The sequence below is a fragment of the Echiichthys vipera genome (assembly GCF_963691815.1).
Source record: "Echiichthys vipera genome assembly, chromosome: 9".
In the NCBI taxonomy this organism is placed as follows: Eukaryota; Metazoa; Chordata; class Actinopteri; order Perciformes; family Trachinidae; genus Echiichthys; species Echiichthys vipera.
Window position 1 is genome coordinate 13,960,697 of NC_139834.1, and position 14,336 is coordinate 13,975,032.

Genomic DNA, 14,336 nt, shown 5'->3' on the forward strand with positions numbered 1-14,336 from the left:
ACTGACTGGAATATGTTAAATATAATAATAATTTACCAACATGTTAAATGTATGTTTAGAGTTTTCAGGCACTGCACTACAACATATTTGATTTAATTTATTTTGGTGGGATTTAATTTTTATTTATTGAATATAGGTTAAGTAGTAGGGCACTAAAGTTACAACATAGTTCATCATTTTATTTATTATCTAATTTATTTACTTAAATACACATAAACTTATTAAATACACATTAACTTACATATTATCTATTCATCTCATTTTTGTCTTTTTTTATTCAGTTGAATTCTATTTTAGGTTCAAGACAATTCACTGATAAAATTAGTTCAATAAATGCAAAGAAATTTCAAAGTCAGGGAGTAAAGATAATCAGGATAATAATGTTTGCTATAATCAAGCAGCTCTATCTTAAACAAGCCACACTTTAACACAGGCAGTAGTCTGACGTGACAGAGCCATCAAAGCTCCAGATAAAACGAGAAAAGGCGCAATAAAGGGACAGTGAGTGAGAAATGCAGAGTGAGTGAGCCAAGTGCCTTGTCATTTTCGTCATTTTAAGTTGGTGGGGGTTTTACTGACATGAAGGTCAAACAGTGTGAGATCATGGCAAGAAAAGGAGACAGGAAGACAGTGAAGGAAAAGAGATGAAAAAAGAGGAAATGAGCAATGGAGCGAGAGAGTGACGCAGGCTGACGTTACTCGGTTATCAACTTCCACACAATCCTCCCAAATGTAGGTTTCCAGGGAATAGAGGTAACAGAAGAAAGCCTTGCCTGTGGCAGCAATAACCTACGCTAAATGATCTGATATCTGTGTGTGTGTGTGTGTGTGTGTGTGTGTGTGTGTGTGTCTGTCTGGGTGTGTATTTTATGAGAAGCTTAGCAGCTCTGACAACCGCTTAACATCCCACTACTCCCTTTAGTGTGCTAGAGCTATGTCTACAGACGTAAACTCTTTTACCTCTTCTTTTCTCTCATACCTTTCTTCCTAACTACTCTCTATCTCACAGGAGATGTTTTCAGACCCGACTGTTATATTTAACAGGGAAGGCGGTGCACAAGAGCAAAAGAAGAACAGATTGCGAGAGAGATGTGGATGTTCTGCTGAATACACTGACAGAGAAATCAGTCATTATTATAACAGTAAAAGCAAACTAAAGCCATTCAATAACACTATGTACTGTAGGATTGATGGATGAGTTGGGTTTCAGTGAAGGAAACAACGAATATAAGGGCAGAGATAGAGCAAAAATATTCCCCTCCGTGATGAATCAATGAATAATACATTATTCTGTTTGAAAAGGTTGCCTCCACTTCAAGCTCATCCTTTGAACCTCTAAGTTACTTTTTGGCAGAATGTGGCCTGTAGCGGCAATAAGCAACAACACAGGGCTTACTTTACCAAATCCAAAGCTTCACTCCTGAATGGCTTCTTTATAGCTCATGATGAATCTGAGCAGAAAGATGACAGTGATGCCTCCATTACTGGCCAATGGATCCACATTTTTCATCCTAATGAAACATGCTCCTTGGAGCCCAAACTAAATATTTAATAGCCTCTTGCGGCGACCTTGAAACCCCTCTAACAAAGACAAAGGAACACCCTACTTTCTTCCAGTTCTTTTCAGTCACACCTTCAACTCTCTCTTTCTGTATGTCTCTATGTTTAAACAGAGAGGAAAAAGGACAAAGCAAAACAAGTGTGGACATCTCAAAGGACTCTATTTTCCTAAGCAATGTTCTGCTTTTAGCCTGAGAGGAAGTGAGGGCACAAGGAGAATGATGCTATTTGTGACGCTGGGATTTCAGTACCAATTGCCCTGTTCCTCCTGGGAGCTGTTCCCACGGAGATGGTGTTGCATTTTTGGTTCGACAATACCATGCCAAAATGCAGGTAAAAAAGTGTTTCCATCTCAGCTAAGAGAAGCAAGGAATAAACCAATTCACTGCCTACAGTGCAGTGGCTAATGACGTTCAGTGAGAGAGTTGGGGCTATAAATGGAGGTCAGCCATTTTATTACCTTTCTCAATGGGGGGTGATGGGATAATGGTACAATCCAGTGTTTCTCAACACTGGGTCTCACTGATAGTTTTCTAATCTACCATGAAGCTAACTGCATACACTGTGCTCTCCCATGTGTAAATTAATATTCAAGATTAGACGGTAAGTAAAGGAACCAGCAGGAACCTGAAACCCACTAACAGCTGCTGTGTTAGCTCCATAGAAACAGAATGAGTAGAAAGGACATCCCCAATTGAATCAACATAGCAGGATGGGGTAGGGAATGAATCCTTACCCCAAGTAAAGGAGTTCAAGTACCTCAGGATCTTGTTAATGGGTGAGGGGACGATGGAGCGTGAGTTTGGCTGGAGAATCGGAGCAGCGGGGGCGGTATTGCAGTCGCTCTACCGCACCGTTGTGACGAAAAGAGAGCTGAGACAGAAGGCAAAGCTCTCTATCTACCGGTCAATCTTCGTTCCTACCCTCACCTATGGTCATGAAAGTTGGGTCATGACCGAAAGAACGAGGTCGCGGGTACAAGCAGCTGAAATGGGTTTTCTCAGGAGGGTGGCTGGAGTCTCCCTTAGAGATAGGGTGAGAAGTTCAGCCATCCGTGAGGAACTCGGAGTAGAGCCGCTGCTCCTTTGCGTTGAAAGGAGCCAGTTGAGGTGGTTCGGGTATCTGGTAAGGATGCCCCTTGGGCACCTCCCTAGGTGTTCCAGGCACGTCCAGCTGGGAGACGGCCTCAGGGAAGACCCAGGACTAAGTGGAGAGATTATATCTCCACACTGGCCTGGGAACGGCTCGGGATCCCCCAGTTAGAGCTGGTTAATGTGGCCCGGGAAAGGGAAGTTTGGGGTCCCCTGCTAAAGCTGCTGCCCCCACGACCCAATCCCAGATAAGCGGTTGAAGATGAGTGAGAGTGAGTGATAGCAGGATGGTCAGAGCCATTTTTATGTATACTGCTGCCATTGCAACATACCATATAATATAAATTGACTTGTCAGACTCACTGACGTGAGGAGGTTTTGCAGTAATGACCAAACGAACAGTAGAGTTGTAACGTTACAAAGCATAGAGAGACCGCCACTAAATTAACACTAAATATGGAACAACTTCATGGTTCATCCACACACTCTCGTCACAGCGTAGGAAAGCACATCACTGTCCACGGAGTGACAAGTTTGTTCGGCTTATTTTCTGCAACCAATGTAGCATGAAAGCATGGCCTAATTTGCCCTTCGCTAAGACGCACCTTCCTTGGTTACTGTTGCTAGTCCTTGATATTGCACCCGGCATATATGTGAGAGATATTCCAAAAGGAAACAACATTGGTCTTTCAAGGGTTGGCTAGCAAAGGGTCATTAGGTAAGGTAGCTATCTAGCCAGCCATCTGCTAGCTAGCTAGTTTGCTTTTATGCTACATTGGTTGCAGAAAATAAGCCAAACAGCGGGCTGGTGGTCAACAGTCCCTCCGCCTCATTCGCCACTGCTGGGGAGACTCTGCCAGTGTCCACTTTTCTCCTGACAGGGTGCGACACACTTTATGGCCCCACCCACATGATTTGTCACCAAAATGACTAACAACAATTGATATTTTCTTACTGTACCAGTCAAATAACCACAGAAAACAGTTTGATGTCCTTTCTACACATTCCATTTCTATGGTTAGTTCTCTCTTTCTCTCTGTCACCTGCTGCCACTGTTCCACTCCATGTGTGTTAAAATGACAGCGTGTGAGTAAGTGAGTATGAAAAATAGGTATTAATGTTTTGGTGTACAGTGCAATGTAGTAAAAGTATGTGTATGTGAATTCTACTTTGAATGTGTATAATGTGCATGTCTGTACCCAAGTACCTGCTGTGCTGGCAGGTACTTGGGTCCTGGCACCCGTCCAACATGAGGTTAAGTCATATATGTGTGTATGCTGGCAGGATGGGTGTTTCTGGTGTATTCATACAGTGCTGTGAAAGAGGACAATAACAGACCTTCCAGTGTTTGAGTAACCTGTTCGCAGCTGGCATGTCTGAGCCTCAGCCAAACAAAACAACAGATCAATTTTTCATTCAGTGACTGGGGCAGAGGAAGGGAGGCTTCGATAGACAAAATAACAGACCGCTGCAGAAGTTTATTGAGAAAAGCGTTTAAATGAAAAACAAAAACCTCACCTTCCTTTCTATCATGTTCACCTTTCACGTACATGAATCCCACGGTGAAAGAGGCTGCTGCTGGTGTTCAGTGTGTAATATGAGGAGTTCCTGTGACATGACATGTTCCTGCATGTGAACATGTCAGTGCTAGGGTTGCATATACATTGACAACTTGTACTCACAGCAACAAGAATCTGCGTGCCGCTATGCACAACCTCAATGTACTGGTAGTCCATGAGGCAGCCCATGACAGTGATGTAGGAGTGGCTCTCTGTGGTGCGGACCCCTGGAGCCTGCGTCATCTCTCTCCTCACACAGCCTGGCCCATGTTCGCTCCACCAGGAGTGGTGGGCGGAGATGTTAAATGTCAGCAGGTCACTATCCTGAAAGGAGAAAATAAAAGTTTCTTTATTCTATTCATTACTTATGATGTACATTCATTCATTTTTTATGAGAAAAACAAGCCTGAATCACAGGTGATGTTGTGCAAGAGGCAGGGGGCTTATCTCTGGACACTTGTGAAAAATGTTGGATGTCTTTTATGACTGTTCTCTTTTGCTCAATGTGCTGGTTCATCAAATTAAAAACAACATTAATATATATATATATATATATATATACATATATATATATATATATATATATATATATATATATATATATATATATATATATATATATATATATATATATATATAAAGCTTTCTGAGGCAGATAGGATCTATACTATGTTCCTGCTATAGAGAGGCTGCAGTTTCGGGACCACAGTCCTAGAACTGCATATCTACGACTGCAGCACATTAGCTATGAAGGGTTAGGGTTAGAGTAAGGTTAAAAGACAAGGGAAGGTAAATTCTAGCATCTACCCAAAAATCTAGGGTCCTAGTTAGGTGGTCATAAAAGAGCAGCTTCCTCTACTAAAAGAACACGCTACTCAATGGGAATGTCAAAGTCCCCCCAATAGTTTACCTTAAACCTTTCACTAAAAACCACAAATGTCAACCTCAGAGTGAGAGATAAAAGTCAGGATATAAATGTCATTAGGATTCATCTTCTTGCGACCATGAATATCAGTACAAAATTTCATGGCAATCCATCCAATAGCTGTTGAGATATTTCAGTCTGGATCAAAATGGTGGACCGACCTATATTGCCATCACTAGATGACATACTACTAGAATGACTAAAAACACACTTTCTTATTCACCATGAGCTGTCTAGCCATGCCGTTGGTGTGAACGTGATGCCCAGCATTTTTAAGATTTTTGCTGTCACGCCATACGATGGAATTATATTTGTGGTGTTGAAAATTACTTTTAATTCAAAACAACAATGTGTCTTTCCAGACAATAATCCACAAATGTCACAGTCGACAGTGTTCTTTGGAACTACTTCCTAGTGAATAAATAATCCCTCTGAAAACTGTTGACAGTATATTTTGTGGTTTATTCAGAGTAACAGGGACAATGTTTCAGGAAAGAGATGTTTTTGTTGAATTTTTTTACATGTTTTTTTCCGAGCATTGTTTTCCTTGTGCTGTTGCAGAATATTATATAATAGATTGCTTTTCATAATTTGGGCGAATAAACCTTTTATAGTTCTTACTGATGATTGACAACACATGACATGTCTAAAGCTTATGAGACAGGGGTCGAAAGGCATGGACCTTAGTCAGTCTGAGCCAACAGACTTTTCCGAGAAAAGTTTCACAACTTCTTAAACTGTGCCACCACTTTTAGATCCATCATTTTATACATGCAGCTCTTGTACACCCTGGTGATGTTCAATTTGCACAAAGCCATATGAGCCCACACATACAGACGAACAGACGCTCACACCAATCAATACCCCAATACAGCAATCTAACTCCGCATCTGGCCCTCAGTGACAACACATGCATTATTAACAGAGTCAAGCACTATCAGGAAACATTTCTGATTCCTATCAACCCCCACTCACACTTACATGTACACGTCGACAACATATACGTATCACTGGTATCAACAACTGTCAACAACAGATCTGTGCCAGACGAAACGATTACAGCAGGAGTAAAAAGATGCTGCTGCATATTATCCCTCTCTTTCTTCATGTTAATGATCATCACCTTCTGTCTCTATCTTCCTGCATTGTCATTCTGTCGTTCTCTCACACAGTCACAAAAACAAGGGCGGCTGAAGGTTAATAGGTAGGATTGTGAAGACTAATGACTTGACAGATTCCATTGATTGAGCCTGCGAGCTATGGAAGCCATCTCTATCCAAGCTGTAGCCGCACTCATGACTGCGGTACATCAGAAGTCAATATCAAGGCTTTTGGCAACTTACTGACAGGAGTGTTATTGTTATTCTCCCATGCACCCCAAAGCATAAATCAATCCCTCCATATCAAAGATTCAAGGTGAGTCAACTGATACTGCTCAAACTATTTACTATTTACTTTACTTACTATTTTGACAAAAGTCAATATATATATTTGGAGACACTCACTGGAATCACTAGAGACATGAGACATTCTATGAAGCTAAACATCAAATGATTACAATCTTATTTCTCATGATTTATTGTTTGTGATATACAGGGAAGAGAGTTTATGTTTGTGTGATCACATCGGCGAGCGTTGTTCTACTCTTCTGGTTAATATGAGACTCTCATATTTACTTAGATTTCATAGAGGTTTTTATGCACAGTGGCTGCATAATGATTCATGTCTCGATGTTTTAAATAAGTCACTGTGTTGGGGGATAGACAGCGGCACACAGCAAAGCTGGGGACTAAATTCACACTGGGGCAGATGAATCTGGGGCTGTGGCTCAGGAGGTAGAACGGTCGTCCTACTAATCAGAAAGTCTGTGATCCCTGGCCCTTGCAGTTTACATGTCTATGTGTCCTCGGGTAAGATAGTCAACCCCGAATGGCTGGTGTGTGAATATTTGCGTGAAATTGCTCCGGATGGGCAGGTGGCACCTTGCATGGTAGCCTGAATGTGTATGAATGTGTGTGAATGGGCACTCTGGCTTGCTTAAAGTGCTTCAAGTGGTCACTGAGACTAGAAGAGCCCTATACTGTATAAATACAGATCATTTATCTGAAAACTTAATTTACATTATAAAATGGGATGTCCGTATAGTAGCTTTCTGATTGTTTTTGAGAATGATGAAACAACAGAAATAATAGCTACACTTCTTTTTCTTCCTCTCTGAGTCAGTAAAAAAAGAATTGTCCATTTAGCTTCACTTATGTTGTGTTTTAATTAAGGTCAAAACTATTTAGTTGTTCTAATAGACTCTTATAAGTATGTTTTTGTTTCTTCTGTCCAATCAGAAATAAAACTGTCATTTGATCTGATTCTGTACTGTTCCTTACTAATACTCCCTATTGTGTAATCAGCTCATATTGGCAATCAATATGAGTGATCACAAAGATCGAAGCAATGGGTCAAACTGATTATGAATCCTTCCATATTCCTAATTGAATCAATTTAGTTTCAGCTTTAAAGGTTCTATATTGTAAAAAAAAAAAAGAAAATCCCTTGTTAATTTTTTAAAATTGTAAAGCGGGTCTAGTTGCTATATACTGAAAATATAAAAAAGCTCAATCCACAATGAACTGCACTCAGCCAGTAAAGCAAAAAGTACAGCCAAAAGTTGGAGGAGCAGCTTGTCACTAAAATGAGAATAGCTGGTCCACCTTATAAGTTGGTCATGTGAGGCTGTAGTTGTTGCAAGCTGCGGGGCTAACTCCCTTCACCTTAATCAGCAGGTAGCAAGAAAAGACACAGGGACTTGGTCTTGAGGAGTTGTAGCATTTATTTCATGACAAATAGACTCTACACACAATGCACTGCTACATTCAGAACATTACCTACAGTAAGTCACTCCATACTCTTCGTCACACACACTACCACTGTGTGTGTGTCTGCATGAAACTCTGACACCGACAGACATAGGGACAGATCTATTAATCTGTCCAATAGTTTCTGAGAATATTTGAATTTGGACCAAAGTGATGGATCGACACAGCTCCATCTAGCCACACCACCAGCTTTACTCAAAAATTGAACACATAAAAATCAATTCCTGCCAGACAGATCTGTCTTCCATTTAGATAAGCCATTACCTGTTTTGTATTCAGCTGATGTCAAAGGACAGAGGAGAAAATAATTTATAAGAGATATGTTAGAATAAGAGCTTAACATACTGGATTTTTTAGTTATTTGAAAACGTTTCTGAAAAGCTCAGATATGCAGCAATATGTTGCATCCATTCTTAATGGACTGTGAAAGAAGCTTTTTTTAAAATTCAGACAGCTTAGTGTGGACATGTCCCTGTGTCTGCGGTCACTGTGTGCAGAGTGTTACAGAGAATGAATAAAAAAAGAGAAGCTGTGAATGACTGGGGTCTGTTTAAAACAGAGGTGTTTGAGTAGCAGGGGTCTGTCTGTCAGTCTGTCTTGCACCATGGGGGAGGGGATAAGGGATCAATAGGAGGTGACAGAGCATGTGGCATATGACACTGACAACCTGCCCCCCTTACTTCGAGGGCCTTGTCACCCCTACACACACACACACACACACACACACACACACACACACACACACACACATATATATATATATATATATATATATATATATATATATATACAAACACAACCTCCAGAACAGTCCTGTCAACATCAGTCAAGGCCAGCCGAACAGAATTAGCTGACTCGTTTTTCTGATAAAATATGTTGGGGTCCTCTCAGAAAGCTGCGTGCCACGTTTGATCGTGCATGGGGTATTTTTGTTTGTGTGTGTGTGTGTGCGTTTGTGTGCCAGCTCTCCTCCTGGCCACCATATGCAGAGCTGGGAGCCCAGGCTGGCTCCATCTGTTAGGTTAATGCCCAGCCTCAGCCCCAAGCAGCTGGCCCCTACTAGCCTCATTATTCTAGTAGGAACCATGCAGGAGAACACACAACAAACACACACACACACACGTAGACAGTGAGAGACAGATACACTTGATGGAGCCATGGTCTAACACACAATGACAAAGTCACCAGAGCTTGGGAAGGTGTTTCTGAAATTCATTTTGGCTGTCTGAACTGGTGTGAAATGAACTTTGCCTACATGAATTAATTATTCTCAATGGTCACAAGGGCAATTGGGCCGGATACCCATCAAGAGAGAGGAGAGGGAGAGGAAGAGGAAGAGGAGAGGAGAGGAGAGGAGAGAGGACTACGCAGAAATTAAATTTAAAGTATGAAAAGGAAATGACACTTTCAAAATATGCAGAATAAATTCAAAAAGATCAAAGGAGCGGTGAGCAGAGTGGAAAAAACGGTAAAGACAAGATGTCAGGCAGAGGGAGGGTGGATAGGTTTACAGGGCGAGAGGTGACCACACAAACACTTCTCTTTGTCTCGATAAATACGCATCTAATCTGCACTCAGGAACCACAGGGGTGCCCCAAAGATTTAAAAGAGTGTATGTGTGTGTGTGGGTGGTGCCTTGGGAGGGAGGATTTTTTACAGATTATTTACCTATTAAGCTGTAAGCTTCAACTTGAAACTCGACAGGGAAGTGACTGTGCCGCTGTCAGCAGAGATGCACCACGCACACAATTTAAAAAAGGAACGCAGAAAGTCTTGAAGGCAAAATTATACAGTTGTGGGTGTGTATGGGCACATCATCCAAAAGTATAGGGAGTGATTTATAGTTTGGCGTAGGATTCATAATAAATGGCTGTCACACATTTATTATAAACTGCAAGTAATCACGTTTACTTGGGCTGCATTTGTTATTCACAGCAGGGCGCTCAGACTTGACATAAAAACACCTAGAGGCAGTGCATCATATCTAATTATAGCTAAAATATAAGTTCAGTGCTGATGAAGATCAAGAATGCTTCAATTAGGTTTTTTTATATTTTTACAACAACTTTTCTTATTGGCGCAGTTATACCTGGATCAGAATTAAAGCTGAATCGTTTTCAGGAGAAAAAAAACTTGAGGCTTTTTCTTTGCAAATATAATAGTGATGTGTTTTTTTTCCCCCGGAGAACCGTCACTGCCCTCACCTGTTTGCTCGTAGTCAGTTTAATCCATGGCGTAGCTGTTCTACCTGCTGTTGCTATGGATTTGAACAGGGCCATTTGACTTTTTCAGTTATTTGGGATAGTGGTTAAACTGTCCTGTTACAGACTTATCTGCAAGGTGATTTATGTGATTTATGTGTTGTGCTCTCTAGCAACACTGGAATTACTAATCACATTTTCACTGAGGGCAATCACAGTCAACAGCAAAGGTAACGTGTGAATGGGAAAATCTACACCAGTAATGGCAGCTTGTTTACTAATGCCCTAAATCCGGTTCTTATGGTCTTTAGGTTTTTGACAGAACACCTGCCAGCCAATCAGAAAGAAGTATTTTCTGTGGCTATGGTATATTCGCTAAACCCTTAAGCTAAGAAAGTTAGACACATTTTTCTTTATTTGATTTATAGTTCCAATATCGATTAACTTAGATTTGTACTAAGCATTAGAATTAAGTTTATATCCTTAAAAAGCTATGCTGCAATCAAAGCCATAACCTGTAAGAGGTTGAGTCCTTTGTGGAAGCTGTCTTGTAGTATAAATAAGTAACAAGTAATAACAGTAGTATAAAGAATACAATACATGTTTTCCTTTGTTTGGTGTTTTTTTGGAAGACTGCAAATAAAAGTCAGTCTATTGTTCCAGCACACCTCCCTGCCAGCGTGATGTTTTGTCTTCTTCACAATTCACCGCGCAATCCTGCACCACACTTAACTACAACGCGTACGTTAGCTATGACAAAGTTCTCATCACGTCTAAAAAGACACCCACAGTAAATCTCGTCCACTGAAAGAACATTCACCACAGTACATACAAAGAGAGATTTGGCAAAAACAGCAGAATCGAATTTTGAAAGGACTCACCTTGGACAGGCCGCCTACGTCCAGGTAGAAACAGATGATGAAGACGTTCCAGGCCACCCACAGAGCGGCCCATACCGTATACTAGAGGGCAAAGACACAAGACAGATTAGCTCCATGGTAACTAGATGAACTGAATAGAGCATGATGTGACAAATACTGAATAACGTGACATATTGAATAAATTACCTCCTAAACAAAGTAAAGTCAGTGGACAGTGTTCTCCCACACACAAACAAACACACACACACAAATATATTCTCACATACACATGCATTAAAACCCAACACTTGCACTATAGACAGCGAAACCCCATACACACATGTACAGTAAATGTGTTTTTTTTAGGTACAAGAAAGTTCAGCAAGTTTATTTGAGCCCCGAGGGAACATGACATTTTTGAATTGCTCAGGCTGAATGAAGTTCACGACTTCAACCATTTAGGAAATTGTACAGTTAGACAGCCAACTGTTGACAGACAAGAGTGGTATTCACTGACGCGATGAGAGTCATCATTGTGAAGATTGTGAAATCCTCTGACTCGCGATGAATTGTGTGTTTGAAATGTCATAAATGTCAGGAGAAGAGCGGAGGGAAAGGGCAGCACTTTTGTGAAATATACATGTTGAATCATGAAACACCTTGCTTGCTCTCTCGCATTTTTCCACTTGACATGACACAAAAGCTCTACTTTCCCTCCTTCCTGTCCTCCTTTCAATTCCTGCTTCCTCTGTTTCTTCATACTTTCCTGTGTGGCTCTTGTTTATCCGTCTGCATCTCCCCTGTCTCTCTTTATTGACTCTCTTTTCCTCGTATCTCTTTTCCTGTCATTAACATCGCCATCTGTGCTTCCGCTAAAGCTGCTCAAAATAGGCTTTTAATGCCTACGATGAACGTCACAGTTTAGAATAAAAACTGAAGCACATTTATAAAGGCTAATAGTGACGCTTTCTAACAAAAAGGACTGAAACCAGAAACCGTACATGCTTTGCACCGCATTTCAAAGAATGACCTTCTCTGTCCAGAAACTCAACACAGAGTATAAATCTGATGAGCTCCTTAGCCCCCCCAACACACCCACCCCCTTCAATTAGTCCTAATTACCATGGGATTAGAGTGATTTAAGGGTGTCGCATAATGCACAAGAGAGTGCAACACACTTTGCAATTAAAGAGGGGACTTTTTTGTATCGCAGTTATAGAGAACAACAACAACAGGCAGAGGACTGATGCAAAGTGAAGTGACAGTGCTTAACAAAAAACATTATGTACAGGATTACGTGACAGACTGTACAGACTTTCACGTGAACTGCTATTCATCAGTCATGTGTACTCACCACCACAATGTAGCGCGGCCGGTACTGGATGGTGCCAAAGAGGCCAAGGATGACCATGATGATGTGGAAGAAGTTGGCAAGGATTGGGGCCCACTGGTAACCTAGGAAGTCAAAGACCTGTCTTTCTAAAGCCAACACCTAAAGGGCGAGATAAAAGAACAAAAGAAGACAAATGTTATCAGGTTGGCATACTGGAAGCAAACCGCCTCTCCTGCTGTGACAGTGAACTGCAAGAACGTTTTGCGATTGCCAAAGTTACACGGCCCATTAGACAGCTCAAGAAAAAATGGCAGCCTACAGGCACACACTGGCAACTTGGTCATGTAGCGCTAATAGTTTGTCAAGGACAATATCTATTCAGCTCACAGCGATTGGCCAGCAACCCTACACTAAGCGAGCAGACATGAACAGCTTGAGTGTTCAGCCTCTGACTGTGGGAGCGCCAGAGGTGAAGACTGGAAGTTTTGTAAAATAAACAATGAGAGATTTATCGATTCAACCCCCGCTGAGCTAAAGAGGCGCTCACCATTTCCAACCTTCCTGCCAATGGCCTACAGGAATGAGAATGCTCTGGGATCATATCCCTGTTTACACGCTTAAGCAAAGTTTAATCCTCTACAATGAAAAGACAAATTCCACAGTTTTCCCAATACAGACTCACCCCTCACTCCTACATCAAGAGTGGTTTCAAGCCAGTTGTTTTTATATTGATTCATTCATGATGTCCTTTTTTTCTTTCTCTATCTCCTATCCCCTTTAAGACTTTAAGACTGTGAGTTCCTTTTTGCATCAACTCAATTAGCATGCCATTTGGGGGGAAAGTACAGGGGTGTGTGTGTGTGTGTGTGTGTGTGTATGTGCGTGTGTGTGTGTGTGTGTGTGTGTGTGTGTGTGTGTGTGTGTGTGTGTGTGCACACCATTTAATTAGAATTCCATTGCCAATCCAATTCCATTCCCAGCGTGTGTGTGTGTGTGTGTGTGTGTGTGTGTGTGTGTGTGTGTGTGTGTGTGTGTGTGTGTGTGTGTCTCAAGAGCAACGATGTGTTTCGTTGTGTGTCGACATGTCATTTCCAGCCAAGCGCTTGAAGATGGATGAGGGAGGGAGGAATCTCGTCTCTGCCGCAATGATAGGAACGCACCATCAAGCACATTCACACACAAACACACACACACACATACAGACAGACACACACAGACACACACACATCCTGATACACAGCCGTGACTGCTATTCCTAATGTAATGGAAATGTTACCAGCAACCCAATGAGACATTGTGACGGGCAGGGGAGGCAGATGATCAAATACTGAGTGATAATTAAAAATGAACACTCCTTCGCACAGAGGGCGAGGGCAATAACTCCACAGGGTGTGAAGCGACAGAGGTCACGGTGAGTGAACTGCGACCTGCACAAAGCATTATCATACCAAAGTCAAGGAATAACTCAGCAAGCCGAAGATAAAGCCTTCACTCTAATGGAAGGAGGAGAAAAAAAGAGACAGAATGACTGGGAAACAAAATTGAGATGGATGAGGAGAAAATTATGAAAAAAGATGCCATGAAAAGAGATACAGGGAGAGATGAGAGAAAATCCAGGGAAAATTACAAACGGCATATGCTAAAGCAGAACTACTGAGCTCCTTCTGTCTTAATAACCTCCCTTTATCCCGTGGCTGAGGTAAATGAATAAAGTCCAAAGAGTCATACATCGGGGTCAGCTGGGGCAAGGTTAGAGAGCTCAATTAAAACTTGTGCAGACTGACTCTTTGGAATTGACAACATTTGTGGTGTTATTAATCAGCTTTGGCTCTTCAGACAAATGCCTGGACAAATATCGGATATATTTCTGCAGCATTTTATGAAAACATACGACAAAAGGAAGGCAATTTTAGTGAGAGTTAAGTTCACAATGAGTC

At 41.4% G+C, this 14,336-nt stretch overlaps 1 protein-coding gene across 2 annotated transcripts in view; it reads right to left on the bottom strand.

Moving 5' to 3' along the window:
* The window catches only part of nkain4 (sodium/potassium transporting ATPase interacting 4), a 50,277-nt gene that overhangs the window by 17,923 nt on the left and 18,018 nt on the right, over positions 1-14,336 (bottom strand). Inside the window, exons 1-4 of one of the 2 annotated variants that reach the window (XM_083920190.1) lie at positions 12,719-12,843; positions 12,421-12,558; positions 11,088-11,168; positions 4,334-4,534 (exon numbers count right to left, since the gene is read on the bottom strand). In XM_083920190.1, coding sequence (XP_083776316.1) covers positions 4,334-4,534; positions 11,088-11,168; positions 12,421-12,477 — 339 coding nt within the window. In that variant the 5' untranslated portion in view covers positions 12,478-12,558; positions 12,719-12,843. Of the gene's footprint in view, positions 1-4,333; positions 4,535-11,087; positions 11,169-12,420; positions 12,559-12,718; positions 12,844-14,336 lie in introns of those variants that run through there. The other variant, XM_083920189.1, reaches the window with a different exon arrangement.